The sequence below is a fragment of the Protopterus annectens genome, chromosome 4.part0 (assembly GCF_019279795.1).
Source record: "Protopterus annectens isolate FY-2018-M chromosome 4.part0, PAN1.0, whole genome shotgun sequence".
NCBI lineage: Eukaryota > Metazoa > Chordata > Ceratodontiformes > Protopteridae > Protopterus > Protopterus annectens.
In genome coordinates this window covers 1,761,276,050-1,761,303,481 of record NC_056733.1, presented here as the reverse complement: position 1 = coordinate 1,761,303,481, position 27,432 = coordinate 1,761,276,050, and the positions used below count along the sequence as shown (strand labels likewise).

The window sequence follows — 27,432 nt, the reverse complement described above, 5'->3', positions numbered from 1 at the left end:
GGTAGGAGTTCTAATCCCAGACATGACATGTGTGTGTGTGTGTGTGTGTGTGTGTGTGTGTGTGTGTGTGGTATAAGCATGGCACAAAGAAAAATCACTCAAATTTCTGTATCACTTGTGTAGAAGCACACAGCTGCAAAGGCTTAGCATGGCACCACCCTTTTAGGCCAAACTAGGGAGTGTATGCAAAATTCTACAAAATCCTGTATGGGATGACAAGCATTATCTCCTACATATTTCTTCCTTCTCAAGGTGTTCTACGACACCTTGGTTGATGGAACACAATGAGTAACAGAAGAGGGAAGCCAATAGTCACATGGTCAATGAGTCATATAATATGAAATAAAAACATTTCCAACATACTTTTTTCTGCACTGTGTTTACATTTTTACCATATATACATACACATAGATTGGTGTACCTTCAAAAATGAACAGTTCTGAAATTTGTAATGTATGGATGTTTCTAATGTGGATTCAGATATAGTCAGGTATACAGTTGATGATATAAACTATGTATATTTACTTAATTCATTTCTGTTATGATCAAGTATTATTATATCAAAAGTCAAAGTAGAAAAAGGTATCAGGACCAACCCATGTACCCAGTTACCAAATGTAAATAAATAAACAAGCAAATACATAATTTCTTTCCATGGTCACATTTACAATCTCTCATCACCACCACCATCTGGGTGTATAATATTTGTACCATTTTCTCCGCTACAATGAGTCTTGTTCTAACACTCACCACTTGCCCCTTTATTTAAATATAATTGTACAAAACATCTTGTTGTCATTATTTATCATTATAAATGACATCTAATTTTCACTTTTTTGTTATTCTTCACTACTAATATGAAAACAATCACTAAATCCCATGGTTTCCCCTTTCCTTGGTAATGTTTTATAATGCAAATCTGCTAGATTTTCTGCAATGAGTTCTTTAAATGAATTAAAAATTCAAAGCAAAGCAAGTTTCCCCCCCTAGCTAGTTATACATCTCTCAACCATTTCTTCAGTTTCTCAATTACACGTCACTACACTTTCCTCATTTAATCATTTCAGTGCATAACTTTCCCATCAGTTTTTCACATCACAGTTTTCCTTTACTTTCTAATATATTTCAAATACTTAGCTGCCACTTTTTTTAAATAGGCCAGGTCCAAAATGTTGTTATTGATGTCGTTAATTGATAACATAACAAATGTCTGTTTCTTTATTCCAAAAATGTATAATTTTAATTTTCAATAAGCTCAAAATCTCACCAGACAGCCTTCATGGTTGCTAAAAATATAATCCTGTGTAGAGGTGGTTGTGACTGTGTAACAACTGGGCTCAATGTGGAGCAGGTTTTGCAAATTTCTTATATGGTGGCCTTAGTATATATCACAATGTCCACCTTACAGTGATAACAGATGTGAAATAGCTGAGAGGCTGGGGTGCAAATCCATACCCATACATGTGACATCAAGGCCAGGCAAACAAAGTTAGCAATGCTTCGCTAGGGACGGCTTGCACCTGTCACCCCTGGGCTTTCGGATACTGGCAAAGGCTCTTGCTTCCCCCATAGTGCATTTTTTTAGGCAAGGCTCAAAAGACAAACCCACCTCCATAGGTATCACAAGGGATAAGAAACTAAGAGTAATGCTACTCAATGCCAGAAGTCTAAACCTCAAGATGCATGCACTCGAAACTCTCCTTAGCATGGAGAACATTGATATCTGTGCAGTAACAGAAACCTGGTTCAAGGCTCCCGAGAGCACCCCAGCACTACCAGGTTATACCTCATACCATGCTTTTCAGCTCCAAAACTTGGACCGAACCACAAAAGGAGGGGGAGTATCAATATTCGTCAAAGATGCCCACACCTCCAGGTTGGTGGCACAGCACGATGCATCAGAGACTATCCATGTGCAACTAACAGTGGGTAAAACTGCCTTCCAGTTTATAGCCTGCTACAGACCACCCTCCCAAACCCAGGAACCCCACCCGGCCTTCCTGAGAACACTGGAAAATATGAAGGTCTCTCCAAACACCATTATATTTGGTGACTTCAACTACCCAAACATAGACTGGGAGCATTACTCTAGCTCCAACATCCTAACCCAAAGGTTCCTAGAATTTATAAACTCAAATGCTATGGAACAACTTGTTATCACTCCCACAAGAGGGGAAAACATACTGGACCTGATCATCACCAACAGGGGGACTCTATGCTCCAGACCAGAAGTGTATCCCTCACTGGTAAGATCAGACATAAAGCTAATCTCACTGGATATTCACATCCCGACCCCACCCCCTGCCCAGAAAACCACAGTGAAAAACTTCCCTAAAGCAAATTTCACACTCCTCAAAACCAAGGTGGAATCCTTCAAAGCCCCTGAGCCTGTGGAAAATACGGCCCAGACTGCAGAATCCTTTATAAACGCATTCTATGAACACCTTCAGGAATGCATGGATCATGCAATCCCAAATAAAACCAAGACCCAGTCCTCCAAAGGCAGACGTCCTGTCTGGTGGTCCCCAGCCATAAACAAACTATACAATAGAAGGAGGAAGCTACTACATGATAGAGCAAAATCCCAAAAAGGGAAGGCATCTCTGATCAGTATTAGCAAAAAACTACAGGCACTCATAAAATCGTCTAAGGCCAGCTTCGAGAGAAAAATTGCACAGGACACTAAGGATAATCACAAGGCTTTCTTTAGTTATGGTAGGAACCTGGGTGGGAATTCCCAGATATGCTCAGAATTAATCCAAAATGACAAAAAATACATCAAACCCACAGACACTGCCAACATCCTAGCTGACAGGTTCAGCACAAACTCCCCCCCTCCCCACCAAAAGGGCAAATATCTATCCCAGCAGAGTGCTGCCCCTCTGACATCTCAGATGCTCAGGTAAGAGCTGCCCTCTCCAAAGCAAAAAACACAGCATCAATGGGACCAGACGGTGTCCCGGGCTGCGTCCTACATGAACTCCAAGAAGCGCTAAACCCAAACATAAAACTACTATTCATTCTCAGCCTTACTACAGGATATGTACCCAAAGAGTGGCGTACAGCAACAGTGGTCCCTCTCCACAAAGGTGGTGCCTCAACAGATCCTGGAAACTATCACCCCATAAGCCTGACTAGCTTGGTCTGCAAAGCTATGGAAAGGATCATCATCAACCTCATAAATAAAGATATTGGGGACCTACAGACACTGGATCCTACCCAGTTTGGCTTTGTTAAGGGCAGATCCTGCTTCTTAAACCTGGTCAATTTCTTTGAAACATTCACCAAGGCCATTGACGAGGGGAAGGTGGTCCACACCGCCTACCTGGACCTCGCAAAAGCCTTCGATACAATACCCCACTCTGGCATTATAGATAAGCTCACCAGCTTAAATATAAACCCCTATGTTACTAGATGGGTTGCAATCTGGCTCAAGGACAGAACCCACATGGTTAGAATTGCTGGAGCCATGTCAGACTCCAAACCAGTTACAAGTGGTGTCCCACAAGGCTCAGTCCTGGGACCTCTCTTGTTCAGTATATATTTCTCGGAGGTACAGACCAACATGGAAGGACTGTGGCTGACCAAGTTCGCAGATGACTGCAAACTGGGTGCCATAAGACTCTCCAGCTGACACAAGCATCCTCCAAAAGGGCCTCATAGAAACAGACAACTGGTGCCAGAGCCATGGCCTCAAGCTAAATGCCAGAAAGTGTATAGTCATCCCCTTTGGCAAAAACAAAGTGCCAACAAATTACCACATAGGTGGTAATCCATTAAGTACAGAAGAAGTAATTAGGGACCTGGGGACCCAAGTTGATAGCAATATCTCATTTGACAACCACGTGGCCAAAGTGGTTAGAGAAACATTTTATATAGCCCACTTAATCATGAAGGGATTCACATCTAGATCAGGGGAGGTCATCGTGCCTCTTTACTCATCCCTCATCAGGCCCATAATTGAGTACAATGCCCCTTTTGGGATGTACCTTACCAGACACCTGAAGCAACTGGAAAGACCCCAAAAGTACCTCACCAAGAGGATCAAAGGGCTCAAACAGATGCCATATGCTGCCCAGTTAAAGAAACTCCAGCTCTACTCAGTGGCATACCGCCTGCTCAGAGGCGATCTGTGCCTGATGTATAAAGCCATGTCCAACCCGGAATTAATGGACATGCTGCACCTCAGAAAATCCAAATCCCATCGAGCTACATGCTCGAGAGACTTGAACCTCAGCACTGAAATAAACATAACATGCTGGAGGAACAGATTCATAACCCAGAGGCTCCTTCACTTTGGAATAAAATCCCAGTCCAGGTTAGGCAGAGTCCCTCATTGACTCTCTTCAAGAGGAATCTTGATGAGTGGATGGGAGAGTATAGGTTTACCTCGGGTATCACTTTTGTGTCACTGATAGACAGAGGCACAGTATACTAACCTCAAAAAAGGGCACAGCAAAATTAATTTAAAATGGGTGGCAAAAGACAAACACACTCTGGCTAGGCTTATAAATGCCCTAGGGCAGATAGCCTAGTATGAACCTATGAACCACAGAACACTCTCGATCCATGTCTCATAAACACACTTGTCTAGGCAACAGCCACTATATTTGTAGTACACTGCATATTGCCCATTGATAGTAACTATGGAGTGATTGTAGTGGGCTACAGAGGGCATAGCACCCTGTCTATCTGTCCAATAGGCATGTACATGCAGACAGTGCACCTTCATGTTTCCACTGGACACCTGCAACACCTGTGGTGCCATCAAATGTGACCCACAAAGGACATACCATGCCTGAAAACATGCCCTGTATGGCCAGATGCCACTGGCACCAGGGAATGCTGTTTGCATGCTAACAATGTAGGGGCAGGTAAACCTGATGTCCATTACCAGTTCCCACCACATTAGGTCAGGACTGGCACATCTGATGATAATGTGTATACACAACATGGGCCACGCACCCCAGGTACAGTTCCACATGTCACTGTACATGCATGTGGGAGGTGTGCATATCCCAGACAATGTCCACCATGTCATGGACTAAGGAACACATACATGGCAAGCAATGCACAGCATTGGCCACACACAATAGTCACCCAGGTGACTGGATGGTGAATACAGTACCCACCTGTGTGGGCAAATCCAGAAACTACAACCCTGAGCCACAATGCAGACCATTGTCATGTGGCCTGATGTCAAGGTGTAGCCATCACCTAGCCTTATATAGCTGTCTGGCACAGTCCACTACTATGCACCCGTGAAGCAATGCACCCATGCATGTCAGTACTGGCACCGTGTGTGTGTGTGTATGTGTGTGTGTGTGTGTGTGTGTGTGTGTGTGTGTGTGTGTGTTATATGATGCGTATGATCACATTCACACTCACTACAACACACACTGGCATACGGAAGCATGCTGTCTGATGTCAGACACCTCCCCATACCCTTTGCCCATTTAACCTCTGTATGACCCCTGTGGTGCATGTGATACATGCACAGTAATGTGTTGTGGCAATCTCACTAGTGATGAGTTGTATTCAATGTGTGTGAGTCCCTGTGAGAGTGTGGCTGTGATGACACTGGCACCTGTTCATGCAGACAGGCATGTGTACTACACCTACCATACAGCTATCATATCCCTTTTGCAGATGTCACTCACCATCACATATACATTCTGAGGTAACCTATGTGGCGCATCCAATAATTGCATAGACATGTAATAGCACTACATAGTCATCAGGGGTTTGATACCCTGTGCTGGTAGGTGTGTGACACATACATGCTTAAGTTTTACTCTCCCACCCCTCTCTGACTTGTCTTTGCCTCTGTCTGCCTCTCTCACATCCTCTCTGGTGGATGTGGAGACCTACACCTGCTTTGCTTAGGCACCAGCATGTGTGTTTTAAGTGATGCTCATGATCAGCTGATGGCCTCTGCATGAATTGTAGCCCTCCTCTAGCTGATTGCATGTGGAACAGCTGTGGTAACATTCCCATTGCCAACTGCATGGAAACACACTCCAATATCTAGGAACATCATGTTGGTGTTGGGCCTTTCAATCACTTTGAGCAGAAACTCAATCTGTTGTTTGGCAAACAGCATCTCAGATGGATTGGGGATTTACCTCTAACAACATACACTGTGGAAACAGGGCAACACACAGGAGGGGGATGTGCCTGACCTGTCTACAGACTGTAAGTGCTGCTAAACTGCATTTGGAGTAATGTTGGTTTAACAGGGTGTGTGTGGATATGGCTGTCCTTCCCCTCACAAGTCAACCCTCTTTATACACAAATAAATAATTGAATAATTAGTTAATTACTTAAGTAAGAAATTCCCCTCACAAGTCAACTCTGTTTATGCACAAATAAATAATTGAATAATTAGTTAATTATTTAAGTAAGAACGTTCTTACTTAAGTAATTAACTAATTATTAAATTATTTAATTGTGTATAAATAGGATTGAATTGTGAGGGGGATTTAGTTCTGATGAAGTCCCCGTATTACAGGGGAAGAAAGTGCTTAACTTATCAATAAATGTTGTGGACGAACACTTTTGCATTGATTTATGTGTGGAGCTTATGGTGTGACCACTACTCGTTTGGACATCTTATAGTTTTTTTATTACACCAAGTACACCCAGTATATGTCCTATGTGCCACATTATGGTTACCACTGTCACCATCAATCATAAAGGTAACTATTACCACAACCCAAGCCAGTTAAGCATGTGATGTTTGCAGCATACCTGTAACACATTGGAGACACGGTCAAGTTAGTTAGCAGCGATAGGCACTGGTATCTCAGATGTGTGTCTGGCTGTTATGTGTCTGTAAATGTGTATATGACAGTATGTTGCACTACGTATTGTCCAAATACACCCATTACATCCCCATTAGCATACTGTGTATGTCGGGGATGTTCTGTATGTACCATGTAACCTGGGACACATCTCACCCTAAACGCTGTGCAGTGTGTGCAATGTAAGCCATGCACTTCAGTATCACAACATAGCTAGGTAGGGGTCTAGTCCCAGTGTTGCCAAGTAAAAGTGTGTGTGTATGTGGATGGGGCTACATCAGGTAGCAGGGTATACTCGCCTCAGCGGGCCACCTGTCCATGTGGCATGGACAATAACCAGTTTAGTAACCTGTGACATGTGTTTGACTGTACCCCAGATATGTCACAGCCATGGTGTCACCACAGTGACATACCCTGTTGTGGAATATGACTGCAGACCATCCTCGTGCTGACACATGTACACCTATAACACAAATGGATAACATTATAGGGACTGCAATCAACCAGTGTTACTAACAGCAATAATGCATCACTGCTAGATGGCTACACTACGTGCTAAATATGCCTTACACTCTACTCCCTACAACATGGTACACTGCAGTACTGTAGTACACTGTGGTACAGTCACCATGTGCATTAGAACCATATCAGCCTGCCCCTGCATTGATGGTATGGATAACAGGGATGTGGCACAGGTATCATCATAGGCACAGGGCATCCTAGTGCTGACACATGTACACCTACAACACAAATGGATAACATTATAGAGACCACAACCAACCAGTGTTACTAACAGCTATAAGGCATTATTGCTGGATGGCTATACTACTTGCCAAATATGCCTTACACTCTACTCCCTACAACATGGTACACTGCAGTACTGTGGTACACTGTTGTACAGTCACTGTGTGCATCAGAACCATATCAGCCTGTCCCTGCATTGATGGTATGGATAACAGGGATGTGGCACATGTTTCATTATACGTACAGGGCATCCTAGTGCTGATACGTGTACACCTACAACACAAATGGATAACATTATAGAGACCACAACCAACCAGTGTTGCTAACAGCTATAAGGCATCATTGCTGGATGGCTACACTACTTGCCAAATATGTCTTACACTCTACTCCCTATAACATGGTACACTGCAGTATTGTGGTACACTGTTGTACAGTCACCATGTGCATCAGAACCATATCCGCCTGTACCTGCATTGATGGTATGGATGACAGGGATGTGGCACATGTTTCTTTATATGTACAGGGCATCCTAGTGCTGACACATTTACACCTAAAACACAAATGGATAATATATTAGAGACCACAACCAACCAGTGTTACTAACAGCTATAAGGCATCATTGCTGGATGGCTACACTACCTGTCAAATATGCCTTACACTCTACTCCCGACAACATGTTACACTGCAGTACTGCAGTACACTGTTGTACAGTCACCATGTGCATAATAATAATGTCAGCCTGTCTCTGCATTGATGGTATGGATGACAGGGACATGGCACATGTATTATCATATGGACTGGGTGTGATGTTGATTTGCTAGAAGCCGAGAGTGGGCCATACACTTTACACCATGTGTGTGGGTGAGGGGTGTACTGTTGGGAGCTGGGTGAGGTGACGTGGTGTGTGTAGGTATGGGGTTGCTCTAGGTGTGTTTGCATAGTGTGTGGGTATGCATGCACACAGTTCTACCATGTGGCTGCCCTACACAGGTGTTTATGGACAGCTGCAGACCATACCTGGCAGGGTGTACAGTTCATTGCCTTCAGTCAATGACAAGTGGACTGTGCCTGCCAGGGATTCCATGGGCAGGTCCAGGTACAGGCCTCGATATGCTACTCTCACATGCTGATGAAATTTGTCCACTGGTACCAAGTCCCTCCTGGGACTGGTCAGGACCACATGCATGTGACCTGCTGTGGTGTGGTGTGGACAGCACACCCCCATTGCCAGGGCTGCTACTGCCACTATGGGAGCCCCTTGGTGTCCTAGCATGTCCATGTTGACTACCAGCTGTTGGCTTTGCTGGCCAACATCCACACGGCTGTCACCGCACTCCCACCACACGTTCAAGCACAGACAGACCACAGTCAATGAGAGCCATCATCTCACCATACCATCTATCCATGAATTCAGTTAATCCATGGATGGCACCAGCCAGTTCATGGGCATTGTCATTTGAAGATGTGAGAGCAACACCCTGCAGCCTCAGGCCCTGCCTGTGGTAATGTTCTATACATGCCTGCCCTGCCATGATAGCCTGAAACATGCTTCTTGCTGGTACCAGCTATGCCACCTCTGCCAGGGGCATGATGTCCAGCAGCCCTACCACTAGCACCCTGGGACATCTGCATATGTGCTGGCCTGTTGGACATCTGGCTATGCCTGCTGCGACCGGACACAGTAGGCATGGCTACCCCACTTTCCTGTGAATTGCCACCAAATTCCAATTGTCACTCCGCTATGGCCACTGGTGATGGGGTGTGTACAGGCACTGAAACTGTTTGCAATGGTGGGTTGGCTAAAAGGGGGATGTCAAATGCTAGTGTAGTGTCCGCCCCTGACAACCCCACCTGTGCCTCAATATTGATATCATCATCTTCGGTGTCTGTATGGACACCAACATCAGATTGCATGCAGGAGGGACCCTGACTCACCTCGCCACCTGTGGAGGAAAACAATAAACACATTTTAAAACATGTACAGTCTCACACACACACACACACACACACACACACACACACACACACACACACACACACACACACACACACATATCTCCATAATACCTAACTGTCCATGGCTTTACAGACAGTCCCACATATATGTCCATGTGTTATTCCATCCTGCATCACACTTGTTAACATATACACATTGATACCACTCATTACCATCTCTGTCCTCTAGATGCCCACAAAAGTGGCCACAACACAAGGCCTGTTACTTTTTTACCTGCCTGACCTGTGTGTAGTGGTTTTACATGGCCTCACTGCTGTCATTCAGTATGCACCCTCTGTATGTCCAGACATGATGTGCATGGCCCCTATATGTGTGGGCTAGTATGTTGTATCCATATCTTGCACTGGTGTGTCATGTGTATGTAATGCTCAGTACATGCCAGATATGCTGCTCCTTCAGCCTATCATGTGACAACTGTAATATTTGGATACACTCCCTGGTGTTAACTAGTACTTCCCCAATGCCTCTGCAGAGCTGCATATGTGGGATGTAGGTGACCTCTCTGCTGACTGCGATATTAAGGATGTACCTGGTGTCTAACTTTGCTCTGAATGCCTGTTCCATGCTACAGACCATAGTACACTATTTGCTGTCCTGGTATTACACACATGACAGTTATTCCTGGTGTGTAATGTGGCAGTTCATGTCCATGTACTGCATGGTCCCAAAGGGAGGTACAGCCGTATGAACACCCCACAATCACACATGTGCATGCATGGCCACCCACGCAAACACACACATGCACGCACACATCCTACATGCATCTACCTCCCTCTACTTCACCAGAATGACCCTGTAGGTAAATTAACTAACCACCAGGATGTGAACACACACACGCACATACAGGTGAAGTTGCACAATGATAGTACACACAGTCCTCTTATTACCCATCTGCCAACATGCACAGAACATATGGTACAGAACAGCATGCAGTTCAGCTATAGTCAATCCATGCTAGCAACAGTATACATGTGTGTGATGCATGCGCTGTGTCACTAGGTGATGCCCCTTCCCCTGGATACCACTGCACCCATGTACACAGTATTGCTGTGCACCTGTTCTGCACCCTGCCATGTATTGTTCACCAGAACTCACAGATGCACAACCCATTGCGGAATGTGTAGTACTGTGTCAGTTATGTCAGCTTTACTTCTCACAGTCTCTATGTTTTTCAGCAACATATACCTGGGATGATATGTGGACAGTTGTCACTAGTGAAGGCCTGATGCCTGATTTACAGCTGTTAACATCAACAGACCATGTATGTCCACTCCAATACTCTTACACTGACAACCATCAGAGCATACCATGGCTATGGGGGGGGGGTGCACACATCTTTATTGATTTGAAACACACATCCTTGATCTGCCATGGGACCACATCACTGCATATCTTAGCAGTACATGAGCCCAATATGTGACATATGTCCTGTACTTTCACGTGCAGTATCTACAGATTGTGTTAGGTGTGCGGCTGCTGACCATGATGCATACACACCGTGTGGGCATATGTGTGCACACCCTTATCATGACAATTTATCACACCTCTTGTTGTGTGTACTACAGCAGTCACTGCTCCTGGCAGAGGTATACCAGCATTGGCCATCCACATTTGCCAGTGTATGTTCAGTCTGCCCTACACATCCCCCTATTCTGCATGATTGCAAGGTCTACTCATGTGCACATCGCATGGTGTTTACACACTGCCATCACTATTGCTGTGTTGGTAGGGTTATGGCTGCCACAGGTCCTGAACCTGACTATGTGCAGATAGAGCCATTCCTAGCATCCTTAAGATGCCTGCTACAGTGCACTGGTGTATCATGCTGAAACCCCCCTCCTTCAGCCTTTATGCAGATGCATGACAAGTAAGCTCTACACGTGTGTCACTTTTCAGTGCCCCATACACTGAACACCTACATGTTACAGCCTAGTCCCAGCTGATAATGTGGACTACTGTAAAGCTTTATGCCATAGTGTATCTCTGCATTAGTTGTCATTGTCCTACAGGTATATATGCTGGTGTTGCACTGTATATGGATGTTGTTCCAAACATGTCCCTATTGTAGGCCATGTCTACCACCAGTATATTACTCCCTGTGGACACATTCCGCAATGACAGGATGTTAGTTATCATGCAGGTGTCTGACACACCCTTCCAATACCCCATCAAGGTCACCCCTGTGAGACCATGCATTTCACAGCAACAATACATGCAGATGTACAGCATGCAATCAGGGTAGGTGTGTTAGATGTATGCATGGAATATACCATCACCATTACATGCCCAGTGTGTTGGCAAGCATCTACATAAAATATACTCACCAGATACAGGTTGCTGCCTTGGTGGTATCCCGGAGGGACCTACATAAGAAGGTGAGAGATGCAATGTTAGTGGCCACACCTGTGGCAGTGCTACAGGGTGGATGAAGTATTACAATATATCAACGGTACATTCCCACGATACTACCACATCTGGACATTTGTTTATCACTACAATGCAGCAACACAACATATCTATGACATGTCAGATATGCATGATCTACCTGTACCAATGCAGATGTATACAAAACAGTGGTCTACTGATGTGCCCTGTGTCCTTACCTGCATGCTCCTCGGCTGGTGTGTGGGTGACACCCATCTTCATGAAGGATTCCAGTGGTTGACGGCTGTCTGAATGGGCAGGTGCCACGAGGTTGGCCAGGAGCTCCTCCACACATCAGGGGGTATGGATGGCATGCCCCCCCCCGTGGTGAGGTGATCCCCCTGGATTGCAGCAGCAAGCTGATTGGCATTGCGAAGTAGGTCAGTACACTGATGCTGGACCTGCTCATAACTGCGGTTGTACAGTCTAACATCATTGACCCTGTGGACTAGGTCATTCCACAGGGCGGTCCACTCCTGCTGCTTATGTGCGGCCCTGCCAAACAGCACTGGATAGTGCTGGATCATGTGTGATATCAACACATCATTCTCCGCTTGGGAATAGGTGGGCAACTGTGCATGCGCCATCTTGGCTGAAAGACATAAACACGGAAACAGGTTTGAGCAACACATACAGCAAGGTTGCCACAGTTCATAATACACATCTCTGTCACCCCCCCCCACCATATCAGCTTCAACAAACTGTACACACAGCTCATTAGTTATGGCTACAGCTTACCTACCAGTGGGACAGATATTGTATTGTACCACACTTTGTGCTATGTGATTGCAGCCATGTCCCCTGTGTGGACACTATCATTGCTGGCCTGTTACAGACTATTCACCTGCATGCCATTGTCAGGGCCACTATGGTTCCATATATGCCAGTTGTATGGCTACTTAGGGATTGCTGCACATCTGATATTCTGTGTTATTGGGGATATCTATGCATGCTGTTGGACATGTACCAGGATTGTGTAGACTATTGCTACCAACATATGTTCTATAACAGTGACACAATAAAATGTACATGTTCTATTGGCCAGTAGATCCACCTCTTCAAACCCATCTGCCCATGATACCTGGCCACATCACATGTGTGTCCCAACCAGGGGCCTCCTCATGTAGTGGTCCAGCAATACCATCAGGTGGAACCACCCAGGGGATGTTGCCCCCCCTCATGGCACACACATACATGTTCTTGTCCCCTGAGGTCAGGTATAGGGTCTGTTCATACCGGGCTCCACAGACACATGTGGGATGTGCTACATCAGTTTGAGGCACCCAGTACACATTCACAGGGCCAACATGCTCCTCCTGCTCAGCCTCCAGACCAGGCACCTTCAGGACATGGACTGCTGTTATGAGTAGCAGTAGGTGGGAGGCTTTTTCCCATTGTGCCCATATTGGAGCCCATGGAGCATCCACATCACAGACCACACACACCATCCAGGGTGTTTACCCACCACATGTGTCACATACCACCCCTGTATACTGTCCTCTATATCTACCAATCCTGACCACATCCACAAATGTACCTGCCATACTTCCCATATTCCCATTGCATACTTCACAGACAGGGGCAATGTGGTCCCAACAAGGGACTAACATGTGACATACCCATCCATGTTGCACACACACTGCCAGCTGTAGATATCTGTGTGTATTGCTATGTGTGCTGGTGCTTTACACAAAGCACGCATCACTGTGGTAGTAATATAGGGGACATGTCTTTACATACATATATGTTTGAGTGTGTGTTTGTATATATGTAGACATGCATATAGGTATATATCTATATATGTGTAGATATATGTGATGTATATATGTGCACATATGCATGTCTACACATGGGTGTCTGTATATTTATGGATATACATGCTGATATACATATATATCTTTATATATTATATATGTGACATATGTACACATATGCATACCTATATATGGGATACATTCAGGCATTAGATCCACAATCTCACAACACCTTCCTGTACAGCTGCACTGTTCCACCTTGCTACAACACAGACAGGTGCCACATATGGACACGACCTGACATTAGGGGGGTATATGTAGGACCCAATTGCAGGTAACCCTATTACACACTTACCATTCCGGCATGCTACAGTACATATTAACCTGAGTATCCTGTCAGTGGTGGGCTGTGGGTCCCATGTGTCCATCATAATGGCATTACTTCCACCACCAGCTATTGGCCACATAATATACATACTTCCCATTACACAACACACACTATGATGGCTTACATCTTATCAGTCAGTGCTGACCTGCACAGTTGACAGCTATGTCCCACTACCCACAGGGACAGACACTACTGTCCACAGCAGTTGTTCTGTTGCACATTATCACAACACCTGATTGCACATATAGATCATTCCATATCATCTATCCCATTATTATGGACCAGGTATTGCATTCTATTACATGTATACATACTTTGCATACCTGTTGTGGGAATGATGTCTTGGTGAATGAATGCTGGGTGAATGCCTTTGTCTTAGGTATTTTTTTTTTGGAGTTTTTTGTCTTTCTTTTTCTTTCTCTCTCTCTCTCTCTCTATATATCTCTCTCTCTTCAGTAAATGGATTGAGCTGCTTTGAATAGAATGCAATATGGCTTTAGTAGGTGATGTACATGATCAGGTGACGGCCTCTGCACCAATTAGTGTCTTCCACTTGCTAACTGCATGCAGCTTGCTGCGTAGTACTTCCAAGTACCACTGCCATGGCAACCACCTACTATAAATACCTACATCATGTGGGTATGGTCCCTTTACCTTTCCTGTGTGAGGGGCATCCTTCCTGTGTGTGGGCATCAGTGTTACAGACAGCAGGTAGCAATACCTCTTACAGGAGAACCAGCACATTCAGGCCAGCTACATATTTGTAGGAGGTTCCAGAACTACAGAGTGTGAGTAGAGTTGTGTTATGATTTGTATAGTACTGGTGTTACAGGGTTTGTGTGTACATACTAGTTTACCTTGGAATGCAGTCTGTCTGCATAGCTCTCAACTGTGGGCCTATCCTCTTGGTGGCCAGAGGTGTGCCTATCATGTTTTGTCTGTCCACCACACAGGTCCTGTATCAGGTATTTCTCTGGCAGTGTGTGTGTTGAGTGCTATCAGTACATGGCTACATCCATTTATGTTTCTAACCTCAAATCCCTGACTAACTGTATGTTGCAGACTATCCTGTAACACCAGCGACTTGCTTAGTGTATGGCAACAGTTTTCCACATATGGGCCTGTGTTCCAGCCTCTGTCCTCCACCTACATACCAAGCTTTGCACATACGACATGCTGTCAGGGGTTGTTCTGTAGTGGGCTATGAGTATATCACGCTGCTATTCCTGCCATCAGTCCACTGCTGTTGTATCCCTCACACATACGGTGGGGCTGGGGCCATATATGTGTGGGCTTCACCTACACAATACATGTGCTCCCTTATGCATTCCAGAGGCCAACAGTGGTATATGGCCCTGTATTATAGAGTCTAGGGGGATGCACCATAAATAACCTAGGCTATTACAACATGTGGGGGTATCCAGGGGTGAGCTGCCTTAAGGTATCTGGATGTACAGTACCATACAATTCACCTATATTTACATTAGCTACATAAATTGGATTAATGCAGGCCTACTGCCTCCTGCCATACAGACTGTTCTGTTTGTCAGTGTGCTTGTGATGGCATCAGTTATGCCTTGTTATGTCACAGTTACATCCTATTTGGTCAATTGAAGTCTTTACCACCTACTGATTGTGTACAGAGTGTAGATAAAGGCTGCTGAACTATACACCTGCATTACTTACTGTTGATTGTTTGGCATCTTGTGGCCCAGTCTGTCTTTACTATTGTACTATTTGAAGGCCTTGGCCTGGACAGCATCAGATGCGAACCTTTCCAGACTACTGTATTAGTATAACTGTTTTGCAGTTGCATTACTCTGTTTATATGGATGTCAGTGTCTGAACAGCTATATGAAATGGCATATAAAACTGTAATAGTACACAAATAAAGGTTTTCCATTTATGCAAATCTGTGTGTAGTGTTATATCCTATGACCTCTCTGTAGGTATATGTTGCAGGCAACGATTTTCATTTGTATGGGTGGCTCAAACAGTGTCCGGATGTTAAGGTGTTAACTGTAGGCATAGTGTCTGTTCCATATTGTGTGCACCTTCTACATATGTATCTTACTGTACATATCTCTGTGTGTGTATGTGTAGTCACATGTATATCTATATATATCTATATATATCTATATATGTGTGTGTGTATATCTGTATCTGCATATATGTGTCTGTGTATATGTATCCTGAGGATGTTGATAGCTTCCACATTGTACATTTCCTATGGAAGCCAGACTGTACTGCATGATGTTTCCAATACCAGCCTGACATCATACAGGTGGGATGTAGTACTGTTAATATCTTGTGCCCATGTCGTGTCAGGTCCTGGTTATGGGATCTGCAACACTTGGTAGTGTATTGCAGGGTGGATGAGTTTGGCTGTGGGGGGTTATATCTATTCGTACAATACGTATATTGTTTGGGGCCTCTTAACCCCATTAACATTGCATGTGGACATATATGTTTTAGTTATTTTCCCATTGTTATCTGCAGATGTATGTCCATATATACCTATACAGACATATATATATATATATATATATATATATATATATATATATATATATATATGTATATATATCTGCTTACATATATGTAACTTGCTGTGTATATTTACATATATAGATGTAGACATATATAGGCATTTGTATGTATATATGTTCACATATATTTATATATATATGTATATATTTCTGCATATATACACATATATATACATATATAGATATGTTGTATCTGTTTAGATATTAATATATTTACACATATACATCTAAATGTTGGAATACATTCTCTGTACTGTTGAATGACTGGGCTGGAAGATATGTTTTTGGATACATCAGGGTTATGTATATCTGACATGACTTAGTGGTAAATCACTTTGTCTGTGGTGTGCAGGGTCCTGGATTTGAGCCTTGCAGAGGCTGTTTATTTTTTTGCTGGGCAGAACATGGGCCATAGGATACAGAGTGATTAAGGCACTTTAAAGCAGGTTAACGCGGAGGTAAGCACTGCTAACTTCAGGTTATAGTTTCTTATAATTATATTCTTATACTTAGTTGGCTTCTAAATTGCTTAACCTGTGTAGGCATTGCTTACCCCCATGCAAACAGGCTTAAACCCGCTTACTGCTGTTTAAAAGTGCTTACTCCTGCTTACCCCATACTAATTTCTTTAAAAGAAAAGAAAAAGGGGTTGATTGGAAAGTGGTGAAAAAGGGGCACAAAGGGGGAAATACAGTAAGGAAAATAGCCAGGGATGTGCAGGAAGGGTGTAGGGAAGGTCCATAGCTGCCCAGTTCTTCTACAGCAACAGCTGTGCATATACACTGAATTTGGAGGTAGATGTGGACACTCAAACCCCTGGGAGGGGGTGAGGACAACAATAATACATTGTGATGCCAATTAGACCAGATTACATGTGTCCAGTGGACACATGTGTGAAATGGACACCTATGTATGGGGTGAGATTTTTTTGTGGGAACAGATTGCACTTTTTTTTTAGGTGAGAGTGGGATGTTGGGGAGGGGTAGTAGGTATATTTGGGGAGGGAGGTTGGGTAGGTTAACAGACAAGACAGACATGATGCATACATGGGTAATATATAGCACATGTGTGGGGTAAACACCTTGATGGGAAATCAGAAGCCCACAAACCCCCTAGTGGTAACAGTGGGACTGAGGTCCCCACCCAAGGGCAGTCACCACTGCACCTTCACAGCCTTGAAGGTAGCTGTGCTGGGGGCTGAGTCACAGAGTCAGGCTGGCTCTCTAATCATGACCCACAGCCCTCGAGCTGGCATAGGAGATCACCAAACTGCTGGTTGATCTCTCTACGTACTACGTCCCCGACCTGGCGACGGGTGACAGGTGCCTGTCCATGCCCACTCCTGGGGGGGTGAGCCCCATCCCCTGAGGCAGTTCCACCCGAAGGTGGTGCAGGACCAATGGACAGGGAGGACCTGGGATGGGCCACAGACATGCTGGTGTCCAGTGCCACGGCTAACTGAGGTGGGACAGGTGGGTCTGCTGGGACCGGCCTTCCCAAGTGTGCTGTAGTGTTTATATTTCATCATCATATGTGGGTTAGTAATAGTCAACACATTCCAGGGTTAGGTATAACAGCATGCATAGATATTCCCATTAACCCAGACACCAGATACAGAACAGTTGCATAGCAAACAGAAAACATGGATATAGGGAACCACAGTGGTAATAAGAACAGCATGCAGGTACATTGATGGCACTATGCCACCAAAGTTGGAATAATTCAATATAGCACATGCATGGGAACCATTAAAATATATATCAAACAGCTGGACATTATCAGAACATAGGTGTCATTACATACCAGTTGGGGTGGGTATGTTGATTATTATTGGAGATATGGTGGGGGGAGAGAAAGATGTCAATTAACAACAAGTATATTGCTGTAGCCCACATTACTTTCTTAGTCAGTGCTGTTATCTGTAAGTTACAAGTCTTACTACACTAACCTATAGCCTTAGTTTGGACAGTGATATCGCTGTCATCATCATTACACATGAACTGGTTTTACTTGCAGTGTACACCTCTTACCTGGTATACCTGTGGAGGGAATGCTTGTTAACACTAACTGTTTTTACACATACTCCCAGATTCTGGGTTGATGTTGTGCACATAGCTATCCAACTCTTTCTGCAAAGACTCTGGCCAAGTGTTGACCACATGCTGGTGTGCTGGGACATATCTAGAATATTGTCCTCTTCCACCTTTTGTGACCTGACACACACATATACATGCTTTTCTACACAGTTGTATTATGTAGCACAGTGTGGGTGACAGTGACCATTGATACTTTATTATTCAGAGAAACTGCAACACTCACAATTCCCTATAATACCAGAGTGACCAGTACCAGTACAGGTTATAATAGTCTGTATTTCTCAGCACAGTGTTCCTATCCGATGTACCTGAGTGAGCAATGCTTGTTAGCACTACCTGACTGTTGCCACACAACGTTCCGGATTACACATTAGTATTATGCACATACATCTCACTCTGTTACTGTACACACTCTGGTCGCAGCTTGACAACATGGGAGTGTAGATAGGACATACTTGACATATTACTCTCCTAACAGTTTCGGGGGGTGATACAGTGACAAGTGTGTTCTCATTGTTGTTTGACAATTACTTGTATTCCCTGTTTGCTGGCTAAACATCTGGAATCATCTCACAGACTTACCAGGGGGACAGGCAGCAGATATGGGCCTATATACTGGGCATTCTGGCCTCATCTGTACAGTTGTGGGGTATGATTCTGTATGCAGCCTAATTCCACTCCCAGGATTCAGACCATGGCTGTGTCTGCTACAAATTAAACACTGTCCATCATAGTTGTGTCTGCTATATAGATATTGCTGTATATCTCCTATCTGTTTTCTGTCTTATTAATCCCCTGTGCTTTTGCATTCTGACCTTGTATTACAACACTCTTATACATATTTCCTAGACAGTTATATGTTGTAGGAGAGTGTGGGTGACAGTGATGTGTAATACCTTATTATTCAGAGCAACTGCATCAGTCGCAGTGCCATACAATACCACTGTGAACAGTACCAGTACTGGGTATCATTCCTGCATTTCTGGGCACAGTGTTGGTATCTGACAGACCTGTGGGAGGAATGTTTATTAGCACTACCTGAATGTTCCCACACACAGTACCAGATTTCACATTACTGTTATGCACATACATCTTACTCTGTTACTATACACACTCTGACCACAGCTTGACAAGTTGGGGTGTAAATGGGACATATGTGGCTTCTTAGTCACATAAAGTATTGGGGAGTTGCTAGTGTGCCAGCTTTGTTCTCATAGATGTGTGTCAATCAGTTGTATTTCCTGTTTGCTGCCTATATGTCTGGGATCATCCCACTTATTTCCCAGGGGGACAGGTTGATAGGCAACGGATATGGACCACTTTAATAGCCATTCTGGACATATCTGTACAGTTGTGGGGTATGATTCTGTATGCGGACTACTACCACTGGCAGGATTAGAACCGTGGCTGTGTGGGCTAAAAAAACAACAGTTCACATCTCAGTTGCATGTGCTATTCAGTTTTTGTTGTCTGCATTTCCCTGTTTACTGTCGATATGTCTCTCAGTTGTACTAAATGGCCTCTGAGGATTTCACCTGTCATATACAGGCATTCCTACACATTCAATTTATGGTGCACGGTGTGGGTAACAGTGCTTAATACAACAGTACTATTACAGGATTGCAAATCTACATTACCATATGGTACCAGAATATACACATGCAATCCAGCAGTTAGACCTGTTTTATCAGGGTATTACACTTTTATTGATATACAAACAATATTAGACTCTTCCTGCCATATTCTCTAGTGTATCAAGTACTTGCCTTGAACAATACAGGTTTTATATAGGCAATTAATTTACTACTACTTTTAGTTTTATTTCATATGATAGTAAATGCATGAGTATTACTGACCTGCCCGGCGTCGCAACCTCACCAGGCGACTGATGTGGGCCTCCTGGTATGTAGCCCACTCCATTGCAGCTGTGGGGGACATAAGAGGAATATTTAGCTATACCTATCCATGATATACCTGAGCTGGCAATTATTGCACACATACTGGGGTGATACATACACACGACTCGAACATCCCCTGCCGCTCTAGCCTCTTGGAGCCTTTCCTGCGAAAGGTCTCCCTTATGCCGCTTCAGGTCGGCATAATGGTGCCTGACCTGCTCACCAGTTCAGAGTATGTAAGTGGCACTGGTGAGGTCATGGGTGAGACAGTCCCAGGCCTCCCCTTTATATTGGGAGCCATGGTACTGGCCCTGCAGCAGTCTCTGATCATGGTCGTTGACAAGGAGTCCTGCCATGACCTTGAACTCCTGGATGCACCAGCACTGCACCCGAAAGTGCCCACCTTCTCAACTTACTGCCATAGTGCCTGCAAGGGGAAGCTACAACCAGTTATGTGATGTATTCCTGCTTCTTGGGTTTAAGTAGGGCCGATTTCCCACACTTTTCTGTGATTGGCCAGTTTTGAAAAGACTAAGCTATGGGCAAACCTGTTTACCTAAGGTTGTCATTGTTTAAAGGGGTATACCACTGGGCACAATGAGTTAGCTGGTGTACACATTGCTTACACCTCCTATGCTGGCCTGTGCAATGCTTAGCGTTGCTTACATTAGACTTTGCATTATATTTCCTTTTTGCCATTGATTTCTTATTCATTACATCTTATATATCTGCCTGGTATCCATGATTAATGTGTACGTACACTCTATGGGGGTCCTTGTGTTTTATTGGGGACTTCAACATTCTATTACAATTACACTTCACTTCTGGGCTTACTGCTGTGCTCCAGTTCACATATTTATGTTATGTAGTGGGTTATGGAACATATGACTGTATAATGATTCCTTTTACAGGTTCAGTTTGGTTTTATTATGGTGAAGACTTGCTTGCTGACACCTCATTCTTCTGTACTTCTGGGATGGCTTGGTGGTTAACTACTGTGACTATGGAGTATAGGATCCTAGGATCGAGACCTGCAGGGCTGTTTTTTGTTGATGGGCAGAACAAGGGCCATTTGGATACAGAGTGATTAAGGCACTTTTGAGCATTTGTAAGTGGGTTTGCGCGGATTTGCTCAACGGTAAGCAATGCTAGCCTGCCATTACATCTGCTTACAGAGCGTTAGCTTTAGAACTGCTTAACCAGTATAGGCATTGCTTACCACAGTGCAAACGGGCTTAAGCCTGCTTACTAGTGCTTAAATATGCTTACTACTGCTTTTTTGTGCTTAAACCTGCTTACTAGTGCCTTATTCATTACGACACTGACACCTCACATGTGCATTTACTGCAGTACTCCAGTTCATAAAAATATGTTATTTAGTGGGTTATGCAACATAAATATTACTCATAACATGCTTTGTCATGGAAAATGGAGTCTGCTGCAGTGGGACTCGAACCGGGAATACTTGCTTGCAAGGCAAATGCTCTGCCCACTACACTATTGTGATGCTGCTTCATTTACTATATCTTCCTTGTTATCCTCTTCAGCCATTTAAGCTGCATTAACCGTAGCTAAGCGATGGGCACACCCGCACACCTACGGTTAGCTTTCATGGGATTTAAAAAAAAAAATAAAGGGCTTGTTTATTTTATTTATGTATACTGTTGCTGTTGTACACAAGGGGGACTGCTGGTGGGGATATGCGAACACCTACGAGCATTCTCACTCATTTCTTACCCCTTTCTGCTGATCTTCATTGCAGGGGCATGTATGCTCTGCACTCAGACATGCCCCATGCACTATTAAACACTCCATGTAATCCTAGGAGCTCAGGGAGTGCGCCTAATTATTATACATGGCGTGCTGCCGTACTGCTCCTACACGGCTGCCTCCATGCAGGACTAAGCTAGTCCTGCACAGAGGAATAGTAAATCCAGGGGTCGGTTTTAAACTGACTGTATAAGGAGTACTGCAAAAGGGTCTAAAATAAAGCTACAGAAAGAAAAATAATATCTCATTCTCTCTTAAAAGTGCTCTTTTAGGGGAGAGGGGAAAGCAGGTATTAGTGCATTAGAAATACTGGTAAACAGATTAAACCTGACAGGACAAGACATTTTACAAGTTGCTAATAGCTATTATGCTAATTATTGTATTGCTTAGTATTAAATTGTATTTACAATCTGTTAAACTGTAAAGCTATACAAGAGAGAGAGAGTAAATATATGTAAAATATGTGAAAAAATGAGCAAGACTGGTCACTATTTTTTAATATGTTTTTGGCAAGACAATGTTGGTATACAAAAAGCATGAATGTTTCTAATTGTTGGGTATGTAGTTGCCTCTGGTGGCAATTCCACTAGATACTTCTAAAGAGACATAAAAAGTTTCCAAGATTTCGCTTGATGTTAATGTTACTAAATTTGTAGATTAGACTAAATGTACTTTATAGTCTTTGTATGTACAAACACAGAAACATTCCATACAAATAAAATTAATGTCTAGCAATGAATATGTGTGAAAAACCATATTTAAAAATGGGTCCAGGGTACCTACTAGATTAAAATGCATGAGTAGCAAACAGTCTGCGTAAATATATGCTGTATAGAACACATTATAAAGTAACATGTTCAAAATTAATTTGTCAAGTTGTAATTTTATCACTAATTGTAATTTTACCACTGGTTTTTGGACCATTTTATCTGTACCATTTTTGGTTACCCCAGTAAGAAAAAAATATATATTAAAGTATTGTACTCATACATCTAATAAACTAATATGTAAACAGCATTATTCAGTGTATAAAACATGTTTTTTTTTTAATCCAAAAGTATTAAAAGCCCAGTTCAGTACTTTAATATGTTCAGTTCCCTGTCAACCAAGTTGTTAATGGGCCGTTCAAAAATATGACCACAATGTTATGGTCACAATATTTATTTATTTATTTATTTATTGCAGTTGGTTTACCAGGATAGTCCATTGGGCCATAAAGAACCCGTTTTCAATGGAGTCCTGGGGAGAAAAGCTCCAAAAAGAAATCAAAATGTACATTCAACATTTGAGAGTGACAATCTAGGTACAGAGAGTTGTTAATACAATGTAGGCAGAATAAAAGTAAAACTAATCAGATATAGAATAGCAGTCATAACAGTTAATACAATGAGAAGAAACATGCTAGTAATAGAACAAATGAAAACATTAATACAGATTAGAGAACAGGCATAGTAGCTAAATAAAGTACGATATGATATTGAAGGACATTAAGTAGAGTTAGTTATGTGGGGTGGGAGCAAGAGCATTCCCACTGTGATGCTAGGTGTAAGAAAAGAGACTTTTTGAAGGTAGAGTGGTTAGAGGTGGTGCGGATGCTTGGTGGTAGGGAGTTCCAGAGGCGAGCGAGGCTGAAGGAAAGAAAGTTTTTGCCTGGGGGATGAGTAAGTTTATGCACTTCTAGCAAATTTTGATTATTAGACCTTAGAACTCTGTTAGGTGGGTGCATTTTAAAGGCAGAGGAAAGGGAGGGACAGAGGGAGGGGTTTAGAATAAGCTTATGGGCTAGAGTTAGTTGAGTGTAAGTTAGTTGATTGGGAAGTTCTAGCCATTTTAGTTTATGCAGGGAGAGACAGTGGTGAGCGGAAGACCTATGGCTGGTGGCAAATTTTGCAATTTTGTTATAGCAGGAGGTAAGCTGTTTTTTAACAAGGACTGGAGATTAGTTAGTAGTGGGGTGCCATAGAGAAGGGAGGGGATAAGGAAGTAGAGAGAGTGATTTTAGTGGTAGATGTGAGGTAGGCATTCTGTCTATAAAGCATGCCAAGTTTTTGATGCGTTTTTTGATGTTTGTTTGCAGGTGGGAGTTAAATTTAAGTTGGTTGTCGATTTGGACCCCAAGTAGTTTGGTCTCTGACACTATTTCGAGAGGTGAGTTGTTTTGACTAGTAATTAAGAATGTATTCATGTCGGGAGGAGTGACTTTGGAAGGAGTGAATAGCATTAGTTTGGTCTTGGTAGCATTGAGAGCTAGATGATTGCTTAGCATCCATTGCTCTGTGGAAGAGAAGGCATCTTGAGTAAGTTTTTGTAGTGTAGTGATAGAAGAGGCAGAGCAGATGATAGTTGAATCATTTGCATATTGGATGATGCTAGAGAAAGGGATTGATTTGTGGAAGTCGTTAATAAAAATATTGAAGAGAAGAGGACCCAGTATGGAGCCTTGAGGAACTCCGGTAGGGGTACTAAGGAAAGAGGAAGTGGCTTTTTTCCATTTTACAGCTTGATATGTGTTAGATAGATAACTAGAGAACCAGTCCAAAGAGGAGGAGGACAGGTAGAGTTTGGAGAGTTTAGTTAAGAGCAGGCTGTGTGAGATAGTATCGAAGGCTTTGGAAAGGTCAAGGAGTAAGGTGGAAACAATTTGTCCCGAGTCACGGGCTTTATTTACAATTTCAAGGAAGGAGAGGAGGGCAGTCATAGTGCTATGATTAGGTCTGAAACCATGCTGTGTGGGAGTTATAAGATTGTTGTCTAGGAGGTGGGGTAGGAGTTGAAGTTGCACACATTTTTCAAGGATTTTTGAAATGGGGGACAGGATGGCTATGGGACGGAAATTAGTAATGTTATTATTGTTACCACCTTTGTGTAGTGGTATAATAAAGGCTTGTTTCCAAATTTGGGGAACTATGCATTCTTGTAGGGAGCGGTTAATTAAGATGCTAATGGGGTAGGCAAGAGTTTCAGCAGCTATACTGAGAAAGTAAGAAGGGATATTGTCAGGAGCATTGATACATGGTTTCAATTTCTGAAGGAGTTTCTTAATAGTAGATGTAGGTATGGGGTTTAGAGAGAAGTGAGTGCAGTCGGGGGAATTAGGGGGTGGTGGTGATGAGGATAGAATTTGTGTAGAAGAGGGGGTAGTGGAGTTAGTGGGTGGGGAGTAGGGTGAAGAAGTAGAGACAGTGGGGGTGGGTGAGGGGGTATTGGATGATAGGGAAGAGTTGGAGAACGAGGAGGTCAATTTAGAAATAGAGTCAATAAAGAAAGAATTAAATTGGGTGGCTAAATCAAGTTCTGTAGAATTTGGGTCTGGGGTAGGAGTATCTGGTTTGCTGGGGTGGAGGAGAGTAGAGATCCCTTTCCAGAATTTTTGAGGGTTGTTTTTGTTATGGTTTTGGAGTGTAGAGAAATAGTTTTGACGATCATAAGTAATGAGTTTTTTTACTTTATTTCGGAGCATTTTATATTTGTTAAGGAGTGGAGTTGTCTTATGTTTTTGGTAGCATGCCCAGACTTTGTCTCTCTGTCTCATGGTAGCAAGAGTACTTTTGGAGAGCCATGGGGCTGATTTAGTTTTTATTCTCTTTGTCCGTAAGGGAGCTTGGGAGTCTAGTAATTTCAAGAATGTTGAGTTGAAGTATGAGACTGCATTGTCTAGAGGTAGTGTTTTTAAACAATTCCAATTAACTGCTTGTAGTGAGTTAGAAAAGGTTATTGGGTTGAAGTTTTTTTGGTCACGGATAGTAATATAGTTATGGGTTCATTGAAGGATAGTGGGAAGCCGGTGGGTATGTGGTCACCAAGTGGGTCGGGAAGAGTGCCACTGTTGGTGAAATAGTGAGGATGGGAGACTAGAATCCAATCCAATATACTCCCATTGGATGGGGTTTTTGGCTGGGTGAGTTACCAAAGTGATGAGTTGTGAGAAATTGTAGAGGTTGATGTTAATGGGGTTTGTAGGAGACTGGATAAGGGCCCAGTTAATGTTTACATCTCCTAGGATTATGGTTTCGTTACTAATGTTACTGGATAGCCAGGAAAGGATAAGTTCGAGAGTGGAGATATTATCCCCTGGGGGGATATAAAGGGAAGCTATACATATGTGTTTATAATTATTGATTTGTAGTAGGGTAAGGAGAAGTTCGGCGTTGTTAAAGTGTGGGATAGGTTTGCTGTAGGGAGAAACTACTAGGGAGGAAGAATATAGAAGGGCTACTCCTCCACCTTTTTTGTGAGCTCTGTCTTTTCTTATGATGGAGTAGTTTGGAGGGACTATTTCAGAGTCTTTAATGTGTGGTTTTAGCCAGGTTTCAGAAATAGTGAGGATGTCAGGTTTATTGTGTGTGAGCCAAGCTTGAAGGTTTGGGACTTTGTTTACTACACTTTGGGAGTTTAAGGAAGTGAATAATAGGGATTTATTTATGGTGGTTGTAGTGGTGGGGCCTGGATTAGGATGGATGTCTCCAGATATGAGAGTGTTAATCAGATGTAGTATGGAATAGTTTAGGTGAGTAGTTAGCAAGGAGATGAGATTGGGTTCTTTTGTGAATTGGAGGGTTTTGCTAGTAGTTATGGTGATAGAGTTAGCGTGGTAGTAGATAAGTTTGTGTCGAAAAAGAAGGAGGTTATCGGAGGGGTATAAATGGGGGGAGATAAGAGGGTATAAGTGTGAGAAAGGTGAGTTGTGAGGATTAGTTGTGTGAAAGGGTTGGAAGTGGATGGAAATTATGGGCTGGGAAAGATGGTAGAAAGAGGATAAGGTAAGGAGTAGTAATAGTGAAAGAAAGAGGAAGGAGTGTTTAGAGAGCATGATGGGAAAGAGTTTAATAGAGTAGTAGTATTAAACTAGAGAAGTAAGGTATATAGAAGATAGTATGTATATAGGAACTAGATGTTATCTAGGTAGTAGTGTATGGGGAGTTGTATTAGATTGGAGGGAGTGAGGTTTGGGTGTGGGAATATAATGGGACTGGTTATGTAAGATAATGA

General features: G+C 43.1%; 1 protein-coding gene across 5 annotated transcripts in view; it reads right to left on the bottom strand.

Moving 5' to 3' along the window:
- LOC122800009 (SH2 domain-containing protein 4A-like) overlaps nt 1-27,432 on the bottom strand; it is a 484,425-nt gene that overhangs the window by 59,896 nt on the left and 397,097 nt on the right. For 4 of the 5 annotated variants that reach the window (XM_044069469.1, XM_044069468.1, XM_044069467.1 and 1 more), the window contains exon 6: nt 11,889-11,927. The exons of the other annotated variant lie outside the window; for it this stretch is intronic. In XM_044069469.1, the coding sequence (XP_043925404.1) occupies nt 11,889-11,927 (39 nt within the window). The remainder of the gene's footprint in view (nt 1-11,888; nt 11,928-27,432) is intronic. 5 annotated transcript variants of the gene reach the window in all.